Source organism: Coenobita brevimanus, chromosome 62, assembly GCF_032717465.1.
Source record: "Coenobita brevimanus isolate Jiangsu-jjx chromosome 62, ASM3271746v2, whole genome shotgun sequence".
Lineage (NCBI taxonomy): Eukaryota > Metazoa > Arthropoda > Malacostraca > Decapoda > Coenobitidae > Coenobita > Coenobita brevimanus.
In genome coordinates this window covers 33,804,220-33,822,683 of record NC_137015.1, presented here as the reverse complement: position 1 = coordinate 33,822,683, position 18,464 = coordinate 33,804,220, and the positions used below count along the sequence as shown (strand labels likewise).

Below are 18,464 nucleotides of genomic sequence, written 5' to 3'. Positions count from 1 at the left end.
AGTAACAAGGCAAACAAAATGCTCAGCTTCATGACAAGGAACTTCTATCATAAAACACTCAATGTAATATCTGATATACAGTAATTTCAAGGTGTTGGAAGTCACACTGAGAGCTGTAAGGTTTTGAGTAGTAGCATTGACCAGGCAATGGTTTTGAAGTCGTCACAGTGGAAATTTTGCGTTGTTGCCACCTGGCAGATGCTAAACTACGATGCTGCAGCCAACTGTTTATGTAAAATTACACTTACTTTTATACTGTTGTCTTTATGCAATTTTTCTGTATCATTTTACACACATGATAGTAAGTAATGAAAATTGCATCTCCCAGTAATATCTAATGAGTCTTGCATTCTGACAGGATGAGGTATGCATAATGTTTTTGTTCACTTGTTCATTTCTTTTTTATGGTATTCATTGTGGAAGTTGTAAAGTCTTGAATTTCAAATATAACACTGAATTTTTTTTTAGCATTATCAAATCTCAGTTACAGATCAAGTTTCATGACCACAGTGATGGCTTACTGAGCTCTTTTTGTGTGTCTGTTAATATATTCCATCCTTACTCATCACACTACCCAAGTACTTAAATGCACTCACATTCTTCATTTCCTCCTCATCCAATCTCACTCTACATTCACTAACTTCACTTCTCTTGAAGACCATAACTTTACTCTTCCCTACATTCACCTTTAGATTCCGTTTCTTACACACACTCCCAAACTCATCCACCAAGCCTTGCAGCTCCCCTTCGTCTTCACTTATGAATACAGCATCATCTGCAAACAACAGTACAGGGAGTTTCCAAACACTGCCCTCTCTCACTAGGGCCACTCCAACATCCGCTGCCCTACCTTGTATCACTTTTATAACCCCATCCATATACAGACTGAATAACCATGGAGACATGACACATCCTTGTTTCAATCCAACCTTCAAATAGAAAAATTTACTCAGTTCACCATCCACATGCACTGCAGCCTTAACACCCTCATACATACTCTTCATGGTATTCAACAACTTCCCATCTACTCCATACATTCTTAACACTTTCCACAATCCTTGTCTGTCCACCCTGTCATATGCTTTCTCCAAATCCATGAAGGCTGCAAACAACTCCATTCCTTTCTCTAAAAGCTTTTCCCCTAAGGATCTATGAATGAATATCTGATCTACACAACCTCTTCCCTTCCTAAAACCTCCCTGTTCTTCTCCAACTAATTACTCTGTTATTTCCCTAACTCTGTCAATAAGTATCCTATCATATACTTTTCCTATTACACTAAAGAAAATGCCCCTATGGTTACCACACACTTCTTTTTCCCCTTTTCCTTTGTACAGGGGAACAATTACACCTGACTTCCAATCCTCCGGGACTCTACATTCCTCCCAGGCCAATCTGCATTCAGAAACTCGCCAAACACATGTCGGTTTACCATTGAATGCCTTGCCTTGAATTGAGAAAGCCAACCATCAGATGCCTTGAAACCCTGAATGCCGATATGGTTGGCTAGCTTCTCTGCAGCAGACTTAATCTCAGCACCCTGTACCATAACGCTGACATTCTGTTACTGAACAAACCACTTATACGCTGCTTCTTCCAGACGATCATCCACTGCAATTATCATGGTTTTTCCGGCAGCCGAAGACCCACTAACTTTACAGTCAATGACTATTTTACCAGAGAATTCCATGAGTTTAGCCTTAGAGTTTCGAATGTCAGAAACAGTTTGCTTGCCTATTCTGTAAAACTCTGAGCAGCACTTGATACTCCAGCCTAATTTCCAGCTTCTGTTGCAGTGTCAGGACAGTTCTTTTCCTCTTTGTTGGTGGTGAAGCCATGCATATAATGATGAAGGGCATCGCCAACATTACAAATATAAAAATAAACCACAGCCACAGTGGTAGAGCAGCAGGGGTAACAGGTGAACTTGCCATCTTGAATGTCGCACACGTGAGTGACCGAGTCAGGCAAGGCAGGTCATGAATGGGTGGTGAGGGTGGGGGGTAGACTCACGCTCGTTTACTCGTAGCTTGCTCGCTAGCAGCCGTGGTGCTTTCTGTTTAAACTGGAGCCATCGAATGGATAATTTTATGACGTATTGTACCACTAAATCATTCAGGCATGGCCCGAATATTCCGAAAACTGGATAATCCGAGCCTGGATAATCGAGCTTTCACTGTATTCTTAATACTTTCCACAATCCTTGTCTATCTACCCTGTTATATGCTTCCTCCAAATCCATGAAGGCTGCATACAACTTCTTTACCTTCCATTGAAACTTTTCCACTAAAGATCTAAGAATGAATATCTGATCCACACAACCTCTTCCCTTCTTAAAACCTCCCTGTTCTTCTCCAACTAATTCCTCCGTTATTTCCTTAACTCTTTCAATAAGTATCCTACTATGTAATTTTCCTATTACACTAAGAAGACAAATGCCCCATGATTACCACACACTTTATTCCCCCCCCCCCCCTTTTCCTTTGTACAGGGGAATAATTATACGTGACTTCTAATCCACCGGGCCTCTACCTTCCTCCCAGGCCAATCTACACATCTTCCACATCCATTCTACTACTATCTCCCCCCCATGCTTCAGCATTTCATCACATACTCCATCAGTTCCTGAGACCTTCCCCATTTTGACTTTCTTCATTGCTTCCACAACTTCCATCCTACTGATTTCTTCCTCTCTTCTCACATCCCTCTTTCTCCCAGCCATTCCCTAGCCACTTTCACTTGCATTACTTTCATTCTCTATGTTCAACAATTTGTTAGTGTTCTCTCCATCTGCTCATTTTTTCTCCCTTCTCCACTAGTAATCTACCGATACCATTTCTATCTTTCACTCCCCAGCTAACTTCTCTGGCACCCTGTCTAACTTTCTGTATCTCTTTCTGGAACACTTTCTTACATTCCCTCCACTTTACACTCAAGTTCCTTCCAGATTCCTCATCCACTCTCTTACTAATCTTTTCATCTCTCTTTTCCTCTCTACATATAACTCTCTCTTCCATCTCTCAACTTCTTCCACTCTCCTGCTTTTCATCCACTCATTATATGCTTTCTTTTGTGCCACAGTCTCTCTCACCTCTTTATTCCACCATGATGTTCCCTGCACGCCATTTCGTCTTCTCTTCACCCCACACACCACCTCACATGCTGCACTGATTTCTTCTGTGAATATCTTGCACACACTTTCCACATGCCCCATCTGCATTTATCCAATCACTCCTCCACTTCCCTCTTATACTCTGCCTTTTTTCCATCCTCTTGTAACTTTTCCACTTTCCTTGTATGTACTACTTCCTCCTGTCTATCCCTTCTTCTCTTTCTCCATTTTATTTGAACTTTAATTCTGACCACCACTAAGTGGTAGTCCGAAAGTCCACTCCCCTGACTTCTACATACTCTTGCATCCATTACACCCATTCTCATTCTTTCATCCACACACACATAATCAATCACTGCCTCCGTTCATTCAGTTCACCATCCACCCTTCTCATCATTCGCCACGTATAGCTGTGGATCATTTTGTGCCTGAAGACGGTATTAGCTATCACTAACCCCCTCCCAGCACAAATGTCCACTATAGCATGCCACTCTCATCCATCTCTGCAGGCACACCCCACTCACCAACTACTCCATCCACCTTTGCATTCCCTACTTTTCCATTTGTATCTCCAATCAAAAACAATCTCTCTTTCCTTTCAAACTTTTCCATGCACGCTTCAACATTTGTCCAGAACTCTTCTCTCACTCTGCTTGCATGATCTTGCATTGGTGTACACATGCACACAATCAACCATATTTGTAGTCCAACTTTCAATCTTACCCACACAATTCTTGAGCCAACTGATTCATGCTCTCTTATATTATCCTTCCATCCATTACTCACAACAATACACACTCCTTCTTTTGCCCTCTCATTCTCACCTACTCCCACACTTATACTCCATCCATACTCCCATTCTCTCACACTCTCACCTCCCCATTTAGTTTCATTTAACCCACATACATCCCCTTTTGAACCCTCAAGCACCTGGACAATCACTCTTTTTGTCACCTCATCATTTGCACCCCTAACATTCCATGTAGCTATCCGTACCAAGTCCTTAGTTCGGTCCTTAGTCGTCATCTTTTGGTCAGTCCTAGTCCGAGGTTTCCTGTTCGTATTTTTAGTTGGTTGTTTTCTGGGGAGGGGCACTAATCCTCCGCCAACCCACTTGTCGTCACGTAGGGAACACATGTTGGTTGGTTATAAGGTTACCACCCAGCACTGTAAGTGCTTTCCTGGTTTACAGCAAATCATTTGGCTTGCCACTCAATATAGAGCTACCCTAAAAAACAGAGTATCACTACACTACGTGGGTGGATGTTGTTGTTGTTGTTGTTTTAACTCTCATGCTGACTCTACACCTAGTTTCATCAACAGAAATGTATTTTACAATGATTTCATTGATTCTGGTAAGATTCTCTACCAAAAATTAGGTTTCCGTAAATTTTTTCCTGTTTTCTCTCTAACAGCAGGGGTGGGGGTTTCTATAATCTTTGATGAGCAGTTTTCCAGTAACCATTAGGCCTAGGGGACCGAGATTGGCATTTTCAGATGTGTAAATTCAAGTTCTTCAAATCTGTAAGAAAAATTTTTACCTTGGTAAAGTTAAGAAATCAACCCCGAATTGTGGTCTTTAGGGGTTAACTAGAATAGGCTTCAGTGTCCTCTCCACATCTCCAGTAGCTACAGACAACCTATGGTCCATTTATTTTATGAAGAGCGTTTGGGCATTGTCCCTCTTGGGAATTTCCTAAGACGCCTCTCTGCCAAACGTGTACATCTCTCTGTCTCATGTCAGCTATTTACCACTTCTAAATGAAGTTTATTTACAGTATATATATATTTAATTCTTTAATAAGGCTATATAGTGTTATAAATGCCTCTTTTTTTTCTTTTAATAATAATTACTTTTTATAAATACCACATCACTTGGCAACGTTGCTTTCCAACGTTGCCACGCTTGTAAGGGTAGAGTGACCGTGTTAATCCAGGTCATTTCCACTCTGGCCGCCTCCTGAGATGGATGCTCTTACTCCTGCTACTCGCTCTCCTGTGCTCCACAGTAGAGAAAAAGAACTTATTTACAACGTAAATAAGTATTTTTTTGAGGGAAGAAGGCAAACAGAGGACCTAAAATTGATCCCTAAAAAGCTGTTATAAACCACAAATAAACATCACACTTTAAGGAGAAAATCACAATCATAATAAAAAATAATGTTAGAGACAGAGACAGACAGACAGACAGACAGAAACAGAGAGTAGGGGGAAAGGTCATGGAGAAAGGGAATGAATAACAGTGCAACATGCCAGACAGACAGTCAGTCTTGAGGCTTGTCCTCAAATTCTAAAAAGTCATAAAAGTGTATAGACTTTTTATAGAAATAAATCTATAGAAAATGTAATTTCTATATGCAGAAAGAGAGAGAGAGAGAGAGACAGGAGAGTGGTGTGCTGGGAGGAAGAGTTGTCATTAGCGCCTTTATTCTAATCCGATTAAGTTGGCCAGTACAAAGTATGGCAACACTGTGGGACGGGGACTCTCCAAGAGGGACAACGCCCAAATGCTCTCCATAAAATAGACGGACCATAGCCTTATCATTCTCAGTGCCATCAATTGGTTTCAACAGAAGTACTTGCTGGCTATGTTCTGCCCTGTCACAACTCAGGCTGTTGATGGGATCATCCCTTTCCTTCCACGGCTCATTTAGCAGTCATTAAATACCTATACCCTTCCTTGTATACATCCTTTACTAACTACTCCTTTGTCTTGCCATTCTGCCAGCTCATAAAAGATATAAACAAATAAATACCAGTGTGTGTGCATGTGAAGGCAGGAGTTGTCTGGTGGCAATATAGATCATAGCCTTATGAGTCTGCCTGAGCAGGTGTGCTGTGATGGCGTGCTGGAAACTGGCACACACATCATGCACACCTTCCACCACCTGACCTCCCAAAACACCTGTAAAATATAATCATCATCATCATCATTGCCACACATCATTAATATCAGCAACAACAGCAGCAGCATTGCCACACATCACCATCATCACTGTCACACATCAAGTTCATCATCATCCCCCCTCCCCCCCCCAAAAAAGATGGGGGGGTTCAGTAAGTTTCAGATAAATAAAAATCATATAAATCAGACATCTATCAGTAAAGTCTTTATTTAGTGAAACAGATAATAAAATCAGTCACAACCTCACAAGCAAAATCCATTCATACATATGGTAAGGTAAAGAGTGAATACTGATGAGATGTAGTTTGGGTTTACGCTAGGCAAAGGGAACACACATCCCATATTCACTGTTTGACATATTTCTTGGAAAAAAAAATATATGAAAGAGGGAGCAGTACCTTTACAAATATAAACAGTAAAACTTTGATATAACAGACTTAAATAGACCAAAATTCGCTTTCCCTGGAATTGAGGAGCAACCGAACTAAATTCTTATACAGTTCATCGGAAAGAGTTCGATAAAGCCAGAAGCAGTCCAGACTGCCTGACCACTTCTGCTACATTCACCACAATAAGGTAAATAAAAGACATGGTTATCAGTGTACAGTGCAGTATTTTTATACAATAATACCCTGGTTGAATGATGTAATTGGTTAAGTAGAAACCATCCTTAGGCGGGGTATTGTATATCGGGGTAGATTTAACATGTACAGTAATGTGTTTTTCAGTCTAGGGTTCCCCCCCCCCCAGCAAGTCCAAAACCCACCCAAATGAGCCCAAAAACAAGTTTAAAGCCAATCTAAATGATCTAACAGCTGTAAAGGAAGCTAACCTAGGCCTAGTATCTGTAAATAACTCACTAAAACCAATAAATAAAATCTGAAAATTGCCAAATACAAGTCTAGAAAAACTCAAACTTAGTAAACTTTACCCCAAAATGATAATGTTCACTCCACCTATGACTAGAACACATTAATCTAAGTAAAAAAACAGTTTATAAATCAACCTAAACACACAATTTTAGTCAAAATATCATCCAAATTGGTAAAAAAACAAAACAAAATCGTTAAACCAGGGTTTGGCCATGATATTGTGGTATTTCTACCCCACTGTTAAGCCGGTGAAACACATCTTGGGATACCATATATCGAGGAATACCTGTATATATTATACCACTTGATTATTGCTGTGAATGTATAATACAGATCATTACTGCAACACTAGTGAAAACAGTATAAAAACTGTTGGTGCAATCTGGACTAATGTCTGATACATCTGAAAAAATCTGGGTTAGCAGGGGGTAGTCAGGATGTTGCTTTTATTCAAATTTCACTATTTTTGGAATGGCTTGGGCCCCAAATTACAGTAGTCTGTTATAGTGAGGTTTTACGGTGTATATATATATACAGGTATATATATATACACACTAGGATCTCACCAATAACGTCTAATTGGTTCCAGAAAAAAACGCCGTTATTAGCAAAAACATTATCTGAGTGACATTAAAATGCATGTACACTCAATCCTCGAAAATAGCGTGTTTATAAATCACGGATTTGTAAATCACGGCTAAGTGGCTGTCAGACTGCTGGCACCCTTAAATCACTGTTTAAGTCACAAAAATCGCGGATCTAGGCACCGAAGTGGGCCTTTTCCGAGGAGAATCGTAAACCGCGGCATTCAATTTGAAAATCGCAACCCAACAATCAATCACCACCCGTCCCTGATGGCAAGTGTGCATACTAATGCCGTAGAGTTGAGAAACATCAGGAACTCGTCACCCACTATTTTGCCCGGGTAAGGGCAGAAGCTGAGCCTGAACCACAGCCTGGCCCTTCACACACTGAAGACGTGGATGACGTAACATCTGTCATTCCTGAGGCAGACTTTGAGGGCTTCCTGAGGGAGGCAGAGGAGCTGGAGAAGGAAGAACAGCATGAGGGAGCACCCCCACCTCATGCTGAGAGGATCTAAGTTCTTCCCAACACCACCCCACTCCAGTCACTTAAGCAACATCGTCATAGGATTAAGGTGAGATCCCTTAACATTGCTTATTTCTATTAAATACATGCACTGAATATTCCTAAATTTGTATGTTTGTGTTTGATGGTGCCTAGATAGGTATAGGTAGGGTGCTGTGGGGGGTGGTTGGCCAAAGTCCAGACCCAAATTCATTTTTCACATAAGAATTATTATTTATAAACCGTGGAATTTGTAAATTGCGGCAGTGATCCAGACCAAAATTGCCACGATTTACGAGGATTGAGTGTACAGTATAACGAGTTAATTGGTGCTGCCACCCCATGTCTTTTACCCATTTTTCTCATTTGGAGCCCTCCTATCACTACTTTTTTTAGATGAAATAATAAGATTAGTTGTTAAATTGTCATAAGTAATACAAAACTCACCTTAAATGAGTTAATAAGGTGTTTGGTGTGATGACTGTTTCGAGGCTTGTGCATGGAGGCTACTGCGGCGTACCCCCTGACCCCTGACTGGCCTTGTCCCAACTCCTGCCTCTCATGCCAGGGTCACCTACTTCCATCAACACTTCATTAAACTTCACAAAGTCAAAATCTTCATGAACGTCCCCAATGTCATCAATGTCATCATCTACTCAACCCCTGTTGTTTTTCCTCGGCTGGCAGGTGTTGTGAAAGAATGCAGGTGATGAGTGACTGATGGCGGACATTCACTCATTCATGATACTGTTTCTGGTATTTTCTTGAAATCTGATTTACAAGTCCAATCATTAGTCATTTATTCTGATGGCTGCTCTCTCTCCATCTCAGCAGACTTGAGTTGTGACAGGAATGCTGACCACGATTGTTTAATGGTTGCCAATGTCGTATTATTCCAGGCTTTGATGAAGAAATTTACAGCCTGTCGAATGTTATACTGTATTTCATCCAGAATACAGCAACAGTAACTATGGTCGGGGTTGCAGGTATGCCAGGTGGGGCTGTGGAGGTGGAGGGAGAGGCAGCTGGTGAGTCAGGTGGGACAATGGAGGTGGAGGGGACGGAGGCTGGCGAGTCAGGGGTGGTTGTGAGGGGAGGATCCTCCATATCCTCCTCGCTACTGCTCACATTTTCAGCAATTTCCTTCATCTCTTCTTGTTTGTCTATTTCATTCCTCATCTTGTTATGGACATATTTGTAGCATAACAACTTGGCATTCGTGAAATAACGGTTATTCAGGTGAATCTAAACGTTATTATAGAAACTGGGTATCTATTCTAACTTACCATTATTGCTGAAAACGTTACTGTCGAAGTTGTTATTGGTGAGATCCTACTGTGTGTGTGTGTGTGTGTGTGTGTATATATATATATATATATATATATCATCATCATCATCATCATCATCAGCCATGACTAGTCCACTACTGAACAAAGGCCTCCCCCAACCTTTTCCACGAATTCCTTGACTGAGCCAATCTTTGCCACGTTTTCCCCGCAAATTTCTCTATCTCATCTCTCCATCTCCTGCCTGGCTTTTTTCTGCTACACTTACACTCTCTTGGTGTCCAGTCAGTCAGCCTCTTGCTCCATTGTTTGTCCCTTATTCCTGCTATATGGCCTGCCCACCTCCATTTCTGTTCTTTTATAACTTCTATAATATCTTTGACTTTAGTCTGCTCTCTCACCCAAGTTGATCTTTTCCTGTCTCTTAAAGATATTCCCAACATTGACCTTTCCATTGCTCTCTGAGAACGGATTAATTTATTTTCCATTGATTTTGTTAGTTTCCAGGTCTCACAACCATACATCATAGCTGGAATTATACATTCGTTATATACTTTTCATTTCATACAAACTGGCAAGCTACTTTTCATAATGTCTCTATGTTTACCAAAAGCTTTCCATCCAATTGTAATGCGTCTTTTTATTTCGTTATCGTGATCTTCTGTTAATTTTAGTATCTGTTCCAAGTAGTTGTACTCCTCAACTTCTTCAAGAATTTCATCACTTATTCTGATGACGCTCTTTGGTGTTTGTGGATTAAACATTACTTTAGTTTTACTTCGGTTCATCTTCAGTCCTACTTTCAGACTTTCTCTGTTCAGGTCATTTAACATTTCTTGCAATGCCTCCACTGTTTCTGAGATTAGGACAATGTCATCTGCAAATCTTAGATGGTTTAGCTTTTCTCCATCAATGTTCACTCCTTTGTTTTCCCAGTCTAGCTTTCTGAAAATATGTTCTAGGCATGCTGTAAATAATTTTGGTGGAATTGTATCTCCCTGACGCACGCCCTTTTCAATCTTAATTTTTTCTGAGTCCTTATGTAATTTAACTGTAGCAGTTCCCTCTTTATACATGTTTTCGAGCAGGTTTACAATGTTCTCATTCACTCCTTGTTCTCGCAATGAATTTATAATTGCTATGTGCTCCACTGAGTCGAAAGCCTTATCATAATCAACAAAACCTAAGCACAGTGGTTTATTATATTCTATAGTTTTCTCAATTAGCTGGTTCATTGTATGAAGATGATCAATGGTTGAATACCCGCTTCGGAATCCTGCCTGTTCACGAGGTTGGTTTTCCTCCAAAATTGTTGTAATTCTGTTCGTAATGACTTTAGTGAAGAGTTTGTAAATGACTGATAATAAGCTAATGGGTCGATAGTTACTAAGATCTTTTGAGTCACCTTTTTTGTAGAGTAAAATAACTCTTGCATTACACCATGTTTTGGGAATTTTCTTCTGTTTTATACAGTGGGTAAATAAGTGAGCAAGCCTATTTTGTACTTCTACTCCGGCATCCAACAGTAAATCTGTTACTATTCCATCTTCTCCCGGAGCCTTCCCTCTTTTCATATTTTTAAGACAAATATTTACTTCGTCTTGTGTTACCTCAGGTATTTCGCTTGTGTCAACTGAAAAGTTAGCTATTGGTACTACTGTCTTTGATGCATACAGTTCTTTGTAAAATTCTTCAACTCTCTTCACCATCTTATCTCTGCATTTAAAGATTTAACATTTTTTTTCTTTCTGTGATGTCATTTGTTGCTTTCCTAGTGCCATTGTACCTCAGACCTGTTTCAGACTTTTTCCATTTTTGATGGTTTCTTTGATCTGATCCATGTTTCTCTTTCTTTTTTCTTCTCTTTGTCTTTTGTTGATAAGCTTATTTAATTCTGCTCGTTCTAATTCGTCTTTCTTTGTCTTTACTGTCATTTCCTTTTGTTTTTTCATAAGCTCGAGTGTCTTTTCTGAATACTTCTTGGCTTTGGTTGTATCAGGTTTTCCTACTGCCTCTGCTGATTCTCTTAGCACTTTTGTTAGTCTGTCATTCAGCCCATCAATGTCACATTCAGCATTACTTAGAGCCTGAAATCTGTTCCTTATTTCCAACTGAAAGGCTGCTTTATTTTCGTTTACAATTATTGGGCATATTTTTTTATCTTTAATCATCTTCTTTCTTTCATTTCTGAAACTGAATCTGGCTGTGCAACCCACCATTCTATGATCACTACCTATATTTACTTTGTTGATAACTGTGACATTTGTGATCGTGTTATTCTTATCTGCTATAATGCAGTCGATTTCATTCTTTGTTTCTCCAGGTCCACTTTCTCCCTGTTCTTTTGTGGAAGAATGTGTTCATTATTCTCATGTTAAACATTTCAGCAAAATTTACCAGCATTTCACCTCTCTCATTCCTTTCTCCCACTCCAAATTTTCCCATACATGCTTCTCCATTTTTTGACTTCCCAACGTTTGCATTGAAGTCTCCCATGAGTACAGGTAAGCCCTTAATTCACACGAGGGTTAGGTTCCCAGACCCTTCCCGTATGTGGTAAATTCGCGTATATGTTCTGCCCTTGTGTGCACATAATTACGCATGTCTATACGTATATTACATCTGAATAATACTGTTTATGCACTACATACACCTTATAAACTAGCATAAAGTATTAAAAACAACAAAAATGTAAGAAACTTAACTGAAACCTGACAAGCACAGGCGTAGGTGGAGACACTTCAGCAGCCTGGTGCACTAGCCCTCACTGCCTCCCGTATGCTACATTCTGCCTTCTTTATTGTATGAACAGTTGACTCATTCACCCCAAACATGCGGTTACAAGACAGTTCACAGGCGCAGGTGGAGACACTTCTGCACTGTCTAGTGCACTAGCCCTCACTGTCTCCCGTATGCTGTTCTCCTTCTTTATTGTATGAACAGTTGACTCACCCCAAACATACGGTTCTGAGACAATTCACCATCAAGTCAATTCACCGTCAAAACATGGACAATTCCCCGTCATTCTATTAATATACTTATTATTGATTAATTAATATTTTAATAACTAATTTTCAGGGGGATTTTATAACTCATATAAGTAAAAAACTAGTGTACTGTACTTGCTGAATAAACTAGTATGTAAATAAATGACGGGGAATCGTCCTGACGGAGAATTGTTGCCGACATTCCTCCCTGAAGTCTGTCCAACACTTTAACTTTCTCTGTCAGCAACATCACTTTACAAGTCAGTTTTGGTGTGTTACCACATGCATCACTAGCACTACGCTTATGCCCCATGTTGACTGACAAGGCAAGCAAGCAATTACTGGAAGGCAGAAAAATAAGCCACAAATAACAATTTGCAGGTCATGCATGGTTCGACCGACGGATTCAAACTGACTGTGTGGTGTGTGGTAGACCAACCTCCCAGGCTCCCACACACACACACACACACACACACATACATATATGTGTGCACACGGGCAGCAGGTATGCATTTTTTATATTTTATTTATTTCTCTTATATACTGAAATTACTTATTTGAATACTATAATTTTGTTTTAATTATTGTACGAAAAATTCGTGGATAACCGAAATCGTGTGAAAAAAGTTCGCGTGAATTAAGGGATAACCTGTATAGTATATGTTGTCTTTTCTTCTTCCATAATCTGGGAGATGTCATCATAGAATGTTTCTATTTCTTCATCTAGGCTTTGACAAGTTGGTGCATATACTTGTATCACTTTCATGGTATATTTTTTGCATAGTCTAATGACAACAACTGCTGCTCTGTCCTATACACTGCTGAATTTAACAATGTTGTCAGCAAGATTTCTGTTAATTAGAAATCCTACACCACTAACTCTTTCATTTTTCTTTCCTCTGTAGTAAAACAGGTGTTTGCTGTCTTCGAGCTGAATTAATTTTTCTTCTTTTCTGCGGATCTCACTCAAACCTACAATATCCCAACTAATGTTTTCCAGTTCAGTCATCACGTTATCAAGTTTGTAATCTTCTGCAAGGCTTCTAACAACGTATGCATAGATCTTCATCGATTTCAGTTTGTTTAACATCCAAGAGTCTAATTTTCCATCACACTGCCTACTCACTTTCGGTGGCACACTGCCCGTAAGCACAGGAGGCAGTGCGGTTGGACCTTTAGTAGACAATGATCCAACAGGAATGCCCGTCAATTCATTTGCAATAGAAATCATGTTTGGTTGGGAGGATTGTGGCAAATAATCTCACCTCCCTGCCACATAGTTTCTGGTGAGATGTAATTTTGGTGCCACCTTATTCGTTATATTCGGTGGAGCCCTATATATCTATAAGGGGTCCCATGGTCCGTGCCGTCTAAGACAGTACCTCGTATACCTACAAGGAACTTCCCCTATCCGCCACCTGGGGACGCGCCAGGTAGCTGTAGGATCCTGCCCCTGGATATATAAATAAATAAATAAATAAATATATATATATATATATACACTGTATATACACTGTATATGGCTAGTGAGGGAGTGATCGCCCTCTACCTACACAGATCAAAAGCCCTCGGGAGCAGGGGGGTGGTTGCTTTCTCAGGCAGAGGAACTCCTTGAGAGTGAAATGGCTGGGAAGCATGCCGGCACGTGACTGGCTACAGCATAGTTGGGTCTTTCGGGTGTGGGCAATCAGGCAAGTTAGCTGCCTACTGCGACTGCAACACAATGGCGAGGTGTTCAGGAAGTTAGCCAAAGAAACCTTGATGGACTCTGAAAGAACAATAATGGCCCCCAGTCCCGTGCAGCCCTTAAATGGGCAGGGGGTGCTAAGAATCTCACGGTTGCCTCAATTACAATCTAATTCTTTTGTCAATGCAAAAAATACAATTAAAATTGGTAACTGGAATGTGAGAACACTAAATCATGACGGTAAAATCGATGAGTTAGTGAAGGTTTTTCAAAATTATGGACTTGATATTTGTGCTCTGACAGAAACTAGATTAACTGGAGTCGATAAGTTGGATTTGGAGGATGGTATACGTTTATTGATATCTGGTCGACAGGACGGAATGCATTATCAGGGAGTAGGATTGTTGCTGGGTTGTAAGGCAAATAATGCTTTATGTGAGTGGGATCCTATAGATGAGCGATTGTTATACGCGCGGTTTAAATCAAATCATGGCAACATCAGTCTGTTTGTGTGTTATGCACCTACTAATGATGCACTCGACGAAAGGAAAGACACATTTTATGAAAAGTTGCAAGAAGGAGTAGGAAGGGTACCTAGACATGATGTTTTGATCTGCGTTGGAGACTTTAATGCAGTAATGGGCTGTTCAAATGAGGGATTTGAGGCATGTATGGGTAAGATGGGAGTTGGTAGTAGGATGAGTGAAAACGGAGTGAGGTTTGGAAGCTTCTGTCTAGCAAATGACTTAGTCATCAGGGGCACACTCTTTCAGCATTGCAATATACACAAGACAACTTGGGTGTCGCCGTGTGGAAAATATAAAAATCAGATTGATCACATTGCTATCAGTAGGAGGCATAGAAGTTCTCTGCTAGATGTTCATGTTAAACGGGGAGCGGATATTGGTAGTGACCATCAACTCAGCATTGCAAAAATAAGGTTTAAACTTAAAAATCAGAAGAAGGAAAAATCTGGTGTTGGTAGATACGATATTGTTAAGCTTAGAAGGGAAGGAGAAGAAAAGGAGGAATTCAGATTAGAATGCAGAAATAGGTTTTTGGTGTTGAAACGTTGGAAGAGGGGGAGAGAAGTGTAGATGAGATGTGGGAGGATGTGAACAAAGTTTTGCATGAGACTGTTGAATGTACGATTGTAAGGAGACATAGATTCAGGAGAAAGAAATGGATATCAGAGGAAACGTGGGATATGATAAAAAAGAGAGGTGAGGCTAAATTGAGGAGTGAGATGCAATGCGTTGATGAACGAGAGATTGAATTAGCAAGAGCTGCGTACTGGAGTTTGAATTCAGAAGTAAGAAGGTTAGCTAGGAGAGATAAAAGAAGATGTGTGGATGAAAAGGTTGCAGAGACTGAAATCTTAATAAACAAAAATGATGGACAGAGTCAAAGAATAGCATATGAATCGATTAGAGAACTGAGTGGTAATGCAGGTAAACGCAAGGAAATACCAGTTAGAGACAGGGAAGGAAATTTATTGACCAAAGATGGAGATATTAAAAATAGATGGAAAGAGCATTTTGAGACAGTTCTTAATAGACCAATACCACCAGAAGAGGATATACCGTCTGCTCAGGAAGATTTAAATATAGAAACAGGAGAGTTGAGGCTTGCAGAAGTGGAGAAAGCAGTAAAACAGTTAAAGAATAATAAGGCACCAGGGGAGGATGGTTTATTTCCGGAAATGTTTAAAGTGGAAGGGGATAGATTAATAATGATCTTGACCAAGCTATTCAATAAGATATGGGTGACGGGGTTACTACCATCAGTTTGGAAGAATGGTGTAATTGTTAAAGTTCCGAAGAAGGGAGACCTGAGTGAATGTGGTAATTGGAGGGGAATCTCTTTGTCACCGATAGCTTTGAAAGTTTTCAGTAGAGTGTTGTTAAATAGGTTGGAGCCGGTGGTTGAGGGTATTCTGAGGGATGAACAGGCTGGTTTTAGAAAGGGACGTGGTTGCAATGATCAGATCTTTATAGTTAGGCATTTGATGCAGCAAGTTAATGAAATGAGAGTACCGTTAAGTCTTTGTTTTGTTGATTTTGAAAAGGCTTTTGACAGTGTTTCGAGAGAGACTATGGGGAAGATCATGAGACATTATGGAATACCAGAGGAGTTTGTGAGGGTCATTATGAACATGCATGAGGACACATTTTGTAAAGTGATGGTTGATGGTTGTCTGAGTGATTCGTTTGAAGTCAAGTCCGGAGTAATTCAAGGTGGTGTTCTATCGCCTTTACTATTTATATTGGTCATTGATTACATTATGAAACGCGTTGGAACAGAAACCAGTGCAGGTATACTTTGGGGAGAGAACAGGAAACTTTTGGATTTAGATTATGCAGATGATATAGTTTTGATTTGTGATGGGCCAGAAGAGATGCAGAGAGTGTTGGACTGTTTGGTGAGTGAAGGTCGCAAGGTGGGTTTGGTTATTAATTGTGGAAAAACTGAAATAATCAATATGAATATGGAAAATGCACAGGAATGTGTAATTGGAGGTATGGTTGTAAAGCAAGTTGATAGGTTTAAATATTTAGGTACTTATTTAGCCAAGGATGGTTCTTTGAACTTTGAATTCAAGGAAAGGTTAAAGAAGGCTAATCAGGCAATGGGAATGCTTAAAAATATTTGGAATAATAACAATTTCTCTGTGCATACAAAAATCAAACTTTATAAGGTAATGGTTAGGAGTATCTTAATTTATGGACACGAGTCTTGGTACAGCACAGTGACTATGGAAAATAAATTCTTGGTGTTTGAAAATAAAGCACTTAGAAGAATATTAGGAGTTAAGTGGTGGGAAAGGATACCAAATAGTAGAATTAGAGAAATAACGGGAGTGCAGCCGATCGATGAATATGTTAGATTCTCACAATGGAAGTGGCTAGGACATGTGTACAGGAGACAGGGAATAGTACGAGGTACACCAGGGTGGGTGGCACTTGGTAGGAGGGGTAGAGGAAGGCCAAAAGAGACGTGGGTGAGGACAATGAGACGGGAAGCTGGAGATGAGTGTTGGGGAGATCTTGAGGAGTTGGCACAAGATAGGATGTGGTGGTGTGAGTTCATCGAGGCCATATGCATCCCCGAGGGTGCCACAGGAAATGATTGATTGATTGATATATATATATATATATATATATATATATATATATATATATATATATATATATATATGAGGCGTCTAGAACCAAAGGGGCATCCCCACCAGTATACTGATTTTGAGTTAGGTAATGGAGACAACAGGCTTAACCCTCTTCTCAGTGACAGCACTGATTGCCATACAAGATTCGGCCTTCTGGACAGTGGTAGAGGGCTCAAAGTCACGTGGGTTTGTCCATGCTGCCGGGCGAACAAATTAGAGCAGGCAGGCATCTAAGCCACACAGCCCAAACCAATCAGCATTCTCACTCTCTGCCACTCCCCCAGAGCAGCCAATCAGCAAGCGTGTGGCCCGTCCGGTGTGCCGTTGAGGCTTCCCTCCCGTGTTCACTGAGGTGTATAATTATTACGTATTGGATTTTTACCCCATTATCGTGGATTATTGGTGACGAGATGAGCTGTTGTTATTGGGGTTGAAGGGGGGGTGACAAGATGAGTTCATCACTTAGTTACAGTGAGGAGGTGGTGCCTATAACCTCTCATAAGTGTCAGAAGTGTGTGGAGAAGTGGAAAAAGGTAGAAAGAAGGAGGAAAAGAGAGTGGTGAGGGGAGACAGCGGGAGGGGGCGTGGCATCGAGGAGGCAGAGTTGGATGTCGATCTCCTAGATGACGACCCCACCATTTAACCCCCCACTACCCCTTCTCAATTTACTTAAGCACTACACTACTTTTTTTTCTTTAGTGTTATTATTTCAATCTATTATGGTAGAGGAAAAATAATAACTGCATTGATTTCAGTTTTAGTTGTCAAAAACATGAAATTACAGTAATAATTATTCGTTTATTTATATTAAGTGAACTGGAATCTTCAGTTAATAAAGTTTTGTACATTAATAGATTCGTTGATGTTTTTCTGCTATGTTTTTAAATCCCTACAATATGTTATTATGCCCACTTATAAATTGGGGGTTTGGTTTACTGCCTATTTTGTGGTTACGGTTATTATTGTTTTTTTTTTTTTGGCTTTACATGTAGAGCATAGGCGCTGATGATCATTTTGATGTATAAAAGGTTTGTTTATTGCCTTCTGGTTATGACGTTGCCATAAACATAACTTTAAAGCGTCATAACTCAAAAGTACATTTTGGCGCCGATGCCCCTTTGCTTCTAGACGCCTCATATATAGTCATCCTTTAACATTCGCAGGGGTTAGGTAACAGAGTCACCCGCCAATGTTAAAAATCCGCGGATATCTGCTGCCCCTCTTTAATCCCTAAACCGCGGGGTTGTTTTTGCTTGACTTGCGTGTCTCGCGGGCATATTCGAGCTCCGACAGATTCTCTAAAAATATTTGCCAAAAATCAGTTATTAGTCCTAGAATATTAAAATTAAATAAGCATATG

At 40.1% G+C, this 18,464-nt stretch overlaps 1 protein-coding gene across 1 annotated transcript in view; it reads right to left on the bottom strand.

Annotated features, from left to right (window-relative positions):
* The window catches only part of Tcs4 (Threonyl-carbamoyl synthesis 4), a gene marked incomplete at its 5' end in the record, with an annotated part of 147,224 nt that overhangs the window by 36,624 nt on the left and 92,136 nt on the right, over positions 1-18,464 (bottom strand). The window contains one exon of the mRNA XM_080275634.1: positions 5,869-6,017. Coding sequence (XP_080131760.1) covers positions 5,869-6,017 — 149 coding nt within the window. The remainder of the gene's footprint in view (positions 1-5,868; positions 6,018-18,464) is intronic.